Source organism: Pieris brassicae, chromosome 1 (genome assembly GCF_905147105.1).
Source record: "Pieris brassicae chromosome 1, ilPieBrab1.1, whole genome shotgun sequence".
NCBI classification, from domain to species: Eukaryota; Metazoa; Arthropoda; class Insecta; order Lepidoptera; family Pieridae; genus Pieris; species Pieris brassicae.
Window position 1 is genome coordinate 16,626,451 of NC_059665.1, and position 10,269 is coordinate 16,636,719.

The following is a 10,269-nucleotide window of genomic DNA, read 5'->3' on the forward strand; positions in this document are numbered from 1 at the left end:
CAAAATACGTCATGGCCTCAAAAACGAGAAACTTCAGAAACTAAAAAGTATATTGAAATTGCTATTGTATATATAAGAAGATTGATGATGTTGTAATTAATATATAATATTTTTGTTTAAAAAATAATGCTATAGCTTACACTGTTCTTTGAGATGGCAATGAATAGAAACTTTTCCATTTGCCATGATGACGTTATAGTTTAGTTGTCAGAATGTGTCAAAAATTCAGGGTGGCTAGTATTATTTATTTAGCTTAAAAAATTTGTTAAACACAAAAATATGTATTATAAATAGTTACTTATTAGAATTAAATACAAAAATATTGTGTATACCATGCCATGTTTCTATAATCCATAAAATATATATTTGAATAAGAGGTGAATATTACCTTTTGTGTAGGATTTTTTTATAAAACATTAAGCGGAATAACGTTGAAAGTAGTAAATTTGATTTTGTTTATCTGTTTTAGATATCCCAATGGAGCAAATTTTTATGATAGAGGTATTCGTAAAAAAAATAATTTTGAAAATTGAACCTCCAGAAAAAGATGAATATGAATTGAAATTAGAAGCGGAAGAAAAAAGAAGAGAAGCAGAAGCCCTAGCAGCAGCTGAAGCGGCAAAGAAGGGTAAAAAAGGAGCTAAGCCACCAAAACCAAAAAAAGGCAAAAAAGGTAAAGAACCACCAATGCCTTCCGAAGAAGAAATGAAGTTCATGCAAACCTGCACAATGCAAATGCTATGTCTACCGCTCTTTGACTTTTACGTTGCACATGACAACTTCATAGCCCCACCTCCTCCTCCACCACCAGGAAAGGGAGGAAAAGCAAAAAAACCACCAAAGCCCAAAGGTAAGAAAGGAAAAGCTGCGCCGATAAAAATAGTTTTGCCTTCAGAACCCTTACCACAACCTCCATATTTTGGTGTCGGTAATTCTGTTATGTTTCTATCTAGACCATCTAAGTTGGAGGAAATGTTAAAAAAAACGCCAGTTTATATTACGGTATGGAACCGAGATCAGGAAATGAACTGTGTTGGTTTTTGTGTCGTGGAATGGCACGAATCGTTTTTTGAATGTCTTAGCAAAATTGAAGAACTAAACCCAGTCGATATGGACCAAGCAGAATTCAGAAGTACGGGTAAACCGAGCATGGCAACTAATACGGTGGAGTTAATAAGACCGATACAATGCGAGGAAGATTTAAAACCGTCTGGTGAGATTGAGTTTTTCCTTCGATTATCTTGCTTGGGTAACCGTCTGGTTACATATTTTGTTGCTTTGCCAGAAATGGAAAGGTTGCCAGGTCGTAAATATTTAAATGATGATCTCAAGTTGAAGGACGTAGAAGTTGTAAGGCACTGGGAGGGTACAACGATTGACGCTGTCCCGCCAGTTGCTTACTTTTTCGGTGCTCCCGATATCTGCAGGGAGCCAATTCGACCTGTGGAGGAACCCGTAGTATATGATGACTATGAAGCGCCATTTACTTCAAGTGAGTTAGCTATTCTTGCTATGGGCTTTCCAAAAGGTCCGTGTGGTGGTACTAATTGCCCAAAACGAATGGACTATAGGGGAAGCCAGCACCAATTTATTCCGGGAGAAAAACAAAGAGGAAAACCGTACAAGTCAGGACAGTTTGTTAACAAAAGAGATGTTCACGGACCGTGTGGTAGACTGGATTGTCCTTTGGCCAAAAAAGTTCGTTCGTATTTATGTTCTGAAGGAAGTTATAAACCATGTAAAAAACCATGTTGTACTGATTACTATTAAGGCGAAAAATCTAATTATATTAAGTGTTTTGTTAGAGGCCTTAAATCATTACAATAAACGGTAAATAAGAACAATGCTAATTGTTACTTTCTCTTTTCGTCTGGAATTATTTGGGTCGGATTTTAATTCGAATATAATTTTGGTAGTAAATGATTCACTGGCGTTACGAAGATGAAAGTGCAGTGTCAGATTGCAATAACGGTTCTGAAGATCCTTTGTTATTGACTTAGACCTAATAAATAAATAACTGTACGATACCTGTTTTCGGTAACTGGGTGATTTATTTGCTTATATAAAGATTAGTGATAGCCTTATATTAAGCTAAGAACTACCAAGCATCCGCTTGATGTTAAACAACGAGAAGAATTAATTATATTTTTAAAATGAATAAAAATTATGATGGGAGTCTGTAATTATAAGTAACGATAGTTATTTACGCATAATATCTATGCAAACCTCTCTGGCGCCAATATACCATTCAATTATTCTCAGAATAGTGCTAAAAAACAAGTGCATCGAGAGAAAACATAAATTCCAAGAAACGATCATCATTTGTGATATAGGATTAACAAAGTCTTCACGTCTTACGATGTGTCCTTTCCACATTAAAAAGAATTAAGAAATTTGAATTGTGATCTTTATTTCAATAGTACTAAGGATTATTTTGACGGCACAAATAAACTTGTGAACGAAATCATTAGGATCATTATGACGTCGGGTAATTTACACGTTACGCTCGATGCCTGTGAACAAGTATCGTAATTAGGACAGTTAAAAGGTTTAACGATATAAGTGCATTGTTTATTGTTTTGGCAACTTGCAAGATTTATAAGATCTCAGATAATCTCAAAGAGGACATTATAAGGACGTAAGAGAAAGTGAACTAGCGGAAATGATTTTATTCAAATCTTCTTAATAGTTATAAAGGAGGCAATTTTCTATGAAATAATTGTTATGGCACTGCATACTGTTAATGTCCAAACAAATAGGTTAGTTGTTGAGACGAGACACATTTACACAAATTTGACAAGATTATTATTTCACCAGCAGCTAAATCTTATAAGATATAGGAAATGTTTTATTATATAGGTCGCTCATATCAATTATTTCGTATTCGTTGATAAGCTGTGGTCGTAAAGAATCTTCTGAATCAAGCATAATACATAATGGTATCATTGTTGCTGATGATTTATCAGGTCATGTCACATAAACTATGTAATTGGAACATGTGATTGACACTTTACGTTATCGTATTACTACAAAATTGATATTGTTAGTCATATTGACTATACTTTTCAGCCACAATCAAGTGTATTTTTGTAACTATATCTATATTGGTTTCATAGTATTTAGAAAGGTATAAGAAGTTTTTATAATTACATACAGATACTTATATATAGTTATATTTTAAATTTAAATTGAGAGCAAGTATTTTCACACGAATATATTGAAATGTTGCATCTGTGAGAAGAAAGAAAATATAAGATAAATAACGAATACTTCTTTCTTAAGTTAATTAAAATATTTTTTATGAATTTTTCAATACTCATATTAGGTTTAAACAGCATATTTTGTCAAAAGATAAACGTCTTCTACGAATGTATCTCCTATATTAATTTTAGTTTATTAGCACGGAAAGTTATATGAATCTACTAGTTTTACTATTAACAAAGAAAACACTTTTTGCTCATTGTGTTCTGTCACAAAGTAATTTATTCAAATTATAACAGACAATGCAATATTATGCGTTTATCCACGTTTGATAAGCTACAAGGTCTTTTACTAAGCGAGTAGATGTATAGATAATAACTTTCAATACATGTCATTTGCTGTGTGATAGAAATATTTAAATATTAACTAGGGGAATAGTGGTATTGTTATAAAAGTAGTTATTATATAAAAAGAATATTTTTTTTTATACCATGCCTTAAATAATACCAGGGTGATATCTGACACAGCAATGAGCTAATCTGAGCTGACTTGAGCAGTGTTCGCCTAGTGGCTTCAGCGTGCGACTCTCATCCCTGAGGTCGCAGGTTCATCTCCGGTTGTGCACCAATGGACTTTCTTTCTATGTGCACATTTAACATTCACTCGAACGGTGAAGGAAAGCATCGTGAGGAAACCGACATTTCTTAGACCCAAAAAGTCGACGGCGTGTGAAGCATTGGAGGCTGATCACATACTTGCCTATTATATTTAAAAATGATCATGAAACAGATTCAGAAATCTGAAGCCCAGACCTAAAGAGCGCCACTGATAAACAATAAAATATCTGACACAACCATAATGCACGGCTGACTTAAGTTTTACTTTAAGTGAGTTTTAGTTTTCGTTTTTATATTATATGACTAACAGTTGTGGTTTAAATTTCTTATTTTATTTATAACATGTAGAAAGTCTTTAAAGCTGTCATCGTTATACAATAACGAATGATTCAAATAACGCCTTGTTAAAACTAATAGCAATTAGAATACTACGAGAAAACGGACAGCCTTAACTGAGTACCAGCAATCTTCATTTGAACCATACAAATGATTGTCTAAATAAAACCGATCAGTGAGTCATATACCATACGTCGACAATAGCGACGGTCACTAATTAGATGATTCATCATTTGAAATGACATAATCATAGGCTTTCTATTGCTTTATGATTTACTGGGAATAATGAAGGCCTATATTTAAAAACCGTTAAATACACTTGACCCTGATTTTATATATATGCTATGGTTGGTTACTGGAATGCTTTGTAAAGTGTTAATCTTTTTACGATCATTATAATATACCTCGTCCAGCCATAAGTTCTGTTAGAAATGAAAATGCCTTTTTGAAGTGAAACTTCTTCATCGGCGTTGGATTACCGTCTGGATTACCATTACATTTTTCGGTTATGCGTCCTATTTTTGGTTAAGCGTCACATTTTGCTGTTACGTGCCATATTTTTCTTGTCCCTATACGATATATATAATAACGATAACAATGATGGCAATAATTCTATTATAATTAATGAAATTCTGTAATAATCTTAGTATTAATAAAGTAGAATGAAATAATTGTATTATTTGTATTCATGCCTAGGATAATAAACGCCTTTTGTTAAACGTTATCTTATTTAACTTCATTTAGCCAATTTCTGTAAAGTTGCATATAGTAGATCATTTTTCGAAAAATAAGGTCATAAAGAAGTTTCACTTCTTACGTGTGTATACTAGTAAACGCACACATTTTTTAAATTAAGTAATGTAATATTATTAAAATTTATACCTACATATTTATTAAAGGCTCAGCAAAAAATATTCTATTGCAAATGGCCACCTTTGGCTTTTATACAAGCCTTTAATTTGTTTGGCCACGCCTGGCCACCTATACTCACTGTTTATATACGCACTGTTTCCAATGGAAATTTCGCCACTGGTTGCCCCAAAGATTTTTTGTGACTCCTTGGTAAGACACGCCCCACCCAACCATCACTGACACAGGATGATGACTACGTTGTACCTTTCCCACCACTTGAGCAGCTTCTTTAGAACAGTCAGCAAACACTTTATCATTTCGCTTATTGTAGTGTTCTTCAATCGTAAGAATTTTTTCATCGGTAAAGAGTATATTTCTGTACTTTATACCTGTGTATCGCTACAGAAGGCGTTTCGATCAATCCACATTCTTTAAATAATAATATACCCGTTCCATTTCCATTTGATAAAGAACACAAACATATGAGAAATGGCGCATAATCGAATTAAGTTTTTAAAATAATATACGTGTTCGAAATTCAAAATAATTAAAAAGTTGAAAAAAAGAAAAGTTTTTTGTTGAAGTATTTATGGCCAGGCTAGTTATAAAGCATACAGCTTAGGATTATTTTTGATTAATGCTCGCACGATATATACCTTGCCAAAAAGTCAGCTGTAAAAAGTCGCCGTCATTTTTAAGCCGGCTAACTTAGCCTCTAAGAAGCCTGAGTGAAGTTTTGAGCCGGCTCGCTCCAAGTCTTCGTCAATCGCTGTCTTCGCCGTATTCTGGGTATCTACCGGCCCGACAAGATTCCTAACGAACGACTTTGGGAGCGCTGACGAGAAACCCATAGTTCCCAGGTTTTGAATTTAATGATTTTGACAGCCTCGAGTAGGACTAGTTTTTATAAGCGAAAAGTTATGTACATACTTGAAATCTACTTAATTCGAAATAAACATAAAATCTTATTTATTTCCATTATAAATGAGTCATATCATACCATAGTTGTAAGATAAAACAAAAATATAATTTGTATCATTATTAATTTTGTAACTCGATCAACATTGACCATAAAACAAAGTGATATGCAAACATATCATGGAGTTGTTTGAACAATTGGTCATACACTTGTTCGTACTTAATATGTATGTATTTACATACGGGGCTATTGCTAACAAAACAAATCGGTGCTTTACTTGTTTAATTAGAATATGTATTTTAATTTTGAAAGATTTTTGGACATTGCACATAATATAGGTATAGTATTACTACGGTAAGGAAGGTTTAGTATTACTACGACGTTTCGAAATATAAAATTATCGCTTAAATATTCTTATTTATAAATGTTATGATTCGAGATATAACACATAAAGTGTATATACTATTTAACACATAAAAACGAAAATCTTCAACTAGTTTTTATTTTTGACTAAAAATATTTATTACGGAATCGTCTAAAATGGTGTACTTAATATTTATCCTATTTCAATTTGGCTTCTTATTGAAAAAAAAAATGTTCAAATGTGTAAAAACTCTGGTCTCAATTAAAAGACTGAAAGTAATTAAAATGTGATTTTAATAAATAAAAAAATTATAATCATGTTAACAAAGGATTATTGTAATAAATAAGTTAAACACATATTTAATTCTATAAACCCTTAGAAGTCTCATCTACAAAACGACGAAGATTAGTAATAAGCTATATACATATAATAAGTTTAGAGATCTAGGCTTAAGTTAAACAATACATAGTGTGACGTTTCTATCTTATAAAGCTCTATGTTGACCTTAAAATGAACTTTACAGCTTTTTTATTATTGGTATAGATTAATAAGGCAAACATATCCTAAGTCATCTATTAACATAACCACAAATATATCTAATGTCTTCCGTCGTGAGATTGTTTGGCGTGAGTCATTCGGCGCTTGCGCAGCTTATAGGATGATGAAAAGATACATGATGTTAGTTTGATTATTACTTCGCTATCCTCGCCTGACATTTTTAAAAATAAAAATTATATATCCATACATAAAAAAGATCAACGAAAATGTATTATTTTGAGGCCAACAGTTAGCCAAAAAACTAAACTTTAGACAAAATCAATATTGTGAATTAGTTCTACTGATGAAGTATGTTTTATGTACGTCTTTATCAGTTTGTACGAAGGAAATTGCAAAGTGTTATCCGACTTTACGATCTGATCACGAACTAAATTAACATTGACACAAACCGACTGGTCTAGACAAAGTGTACACAAAATAAATGTTGAAAAAACCTATATATCTAGTAATTGCCTGTTTGTAAGAAAACTCGTGAATTTTTTTCTTAATATTTACTACTTAATATTACAATATTAGAACATTCTGTATAAGATTCTGATGCAACAGATAAGGTGCGTACACAATTTTTTTCACAAACGGTGCCTGTGCGTACCGAGCACCGTTCTAATTCGAGTGACTCACTAAGATAGAACCGGAAGGTGTGGAGATGTTTTGAATGTTAATTTAATTTTAGCAGATTATGAAATCATGTTGAGCCTTAGAATGATTCAATACATATACTACACGTCTGCCTCAATAATTATGCTGCTAAATTAAATCAACTACCGCGCAATAATTTAGTTTTCTAGGTCGTCAAACTGGTAAGAAGTACCGTCAAATCGATTGACCTATTTTAAGTTTTTAATTTTATGGTTGCTTGAGACGAGTGAAACACAAATATTTAACATATATTATGAAACAGAAATTGAAATTATTCTCAGACAACACTTGATTATAATTGTAAAAGTTCTGTGTAACGTAACTGAACAAATACACTCTAATAATAAGAGTGGGTAAACTAGAAGATAAGGTGCTAAAATAATTCTGATTCATGAAAAATAAAACAGGTAAAACAACTCTTTGGATGTTTGTTCCGCTTTTCTGTTGACCGAACTGTAGACGATGTCTTCAAACAATTTTTTGTCTATACGTCGAAATCATTTAACTTTTAAACGATTCAAATTATAATTAGAACCCATTTCAACCAATGTCCGATTTGGATGACAAATAATCTCAACTTATCATTATGTCATACAAGTGACATATTTAAACGTAATAAATTATTGTAACGAGAATTTTATTGAGGATGAGAATGTTCACTCAATTTAAGTTCAGCGTGAAATAAAGAGCCACTATTTAACTAGGAAATTATTGGATGAAGGATATTTATGTTACATTTAATATCAAAAATGTTTGGAAAAGTATATTTGTATTAATAAGCGAAGTAATTGTTTTGATTCCCTATTTGTCAAACAGAAATACGTAGAAGTGAGTAGCTAAGTTAAAAACTATACTTATATGTATACAACTGTCTTCTACAATAATGTCAGGCAAACATATAATCAACACAATAACAAATAGTATTATTAAAGACAATGTAACAATATTCAAATACATAAATTGAGTACTTAAAACAGTAAACACCAATAACCACACCGAAGCCACAAATATATACCCCTATTCACAAATTAATTGAAAATATTTTCTACAATTAGTCATTACTCGGATTCATGAAAATAATTAAAACTTTTCAGCCTTTTGTCCTTTTATGACCCTTCAAAGGATGTTAATTTTGCATGAGTTGGGAACGGAAGTTTAAGGAATTTGTCAACTTATTAATTTTAATTGAGTCAATTATTTTATTAATAAAAATGTACACATGTATCAGCAACAAATAATGACGGCATGTGAGATAGATTTTTTCTATTCTGTATACCTTGTTAATACAATTTAAGCTTATAAAAGTGATAAAATTGTTTTTGTAAAGGACTATGAATTTGTAAATTCACTTTCGGTGAATCCGATAGACGTTGTCCTTTATGTCTTAAATACAAAAAGAACCAAAAATAATAAATAAAGAATCTAATAATTGTAAATCTAAACCATTCTCCAGCCATTTAGGAGGATTTTAATTCCAAAAACAAGCACACAAGATATGTAAAGAACGAAAACTTATATATGACGATAACAGACGTATGTAATTACAAATATTGCAGCATATTACATATTATCTACATCGTTTAGAATTGCAATATACTTTAGAGGGATAATTTTAACAGATTATTTATAACGACCGTATTTTAAACAAGCAATTATGCATTAGAAACACAATAGTTTCAGTCATCAGTCCATGAGAAAACTACATTTTGCATACAAAGTATTTAAAAATACGACCAAATAGATCATTAAATTGTATTTCTATAGAAAACGTGACGTACTAGATAATAGTCCTATTTAACTTTCAAAGCGTCAAATGTACAGAATTTTATTGGTTGTAAATCAAAACCCATATAAATTACATCTGACTGGCTCGTCAGTTTCGTTTTAATGGTTATTAAAATATTTTATAGACGGATTGACACAAAAGTCAACGAAGTTTTTAACGGACACAAATAAAAGCGTTACCTGTGGCGCAGAAAATATTTTATTATTGATCAACGTATATCTATATACAAAATGTAGCAATATACTAGTGTCGCTTGCAGATTTTGATTGTATGGGAATAATATGTATATGTATGAATATATTTATAAATCAAAACACATACTGATATTTGTGTATTATATTTTAAAATAGTATATAAATAATTTATGAATGTGCCACTGAATCATTTACTATCGCCAATAGAAATGCTTAGCTGAGCTGTAAAGGCCCATAAGGCCAAGTGCGAGATCCCATTAAAAAAAAGATATTATAAGATTATTATTACATCAGGAAATACGTTTTAATCAAGTTCAATCAAGTACATGTACCAAAAATCATTTTCCGAATCACGGAATAGATAGGGTTTGAATAGTCTTTGGTTGATCACTTGTTGTCAAACCCGTGACTCTACAACAATAACACAACTTCTCTTTTCTTCTTCTTACAACTCCTACACATATGGAAAATCTATGACGTATCTTAGATCTCATGAAACATTTTAGTGCAGTACCTATTTTACCCTCGAACCTAATATTATAATTTATATTTTTAATAGATCTAACTTAAAAATGTACACGTTTTGCTCGAAATTATTTCTTAAATCTTTGACTTATTTCCCGAGTAATTCTCATATTAGTTAGTACACAAATGAAAACATTCCATAATCCTTTGTATAATAAACGCTGAAATTAAATACAATAAACAATAATTCATCGAATTGGTTACCTTAGATCAGACTTTCGCGTTAAAAGTTTTGGGATTTAAAAACAAAGTTATAGAGACGAAAGTTAATAACTATT

General features: G+C 31.4%; 1 protein-coding gene across 1 annotated transcript; it reads left to right on the top strand.

Annotated features, from left to right (window-relative positions):
* Positions 1-224: 224 nt before the first annotated feature.
* On the top strand, positions 225-1,850 carry LOC123716002. The gene is made up of 2 exons (XM_045671465.1): positions 225-377; positions 470-1,850. The coding sequence occupies exon 2, from the start codon at positions 478-480 to the stop codon at positions 1,768-1,770; it is 1,293 nt and encodes a 430-aa protein (XP_045527421.1). The 5' UTR covers positions 225-377; positions 470-477; the 3' UTR covers positions 1,771-1,850.
* Positions 1,851-10,269: the final 8,419 nt, after the last annotated feature.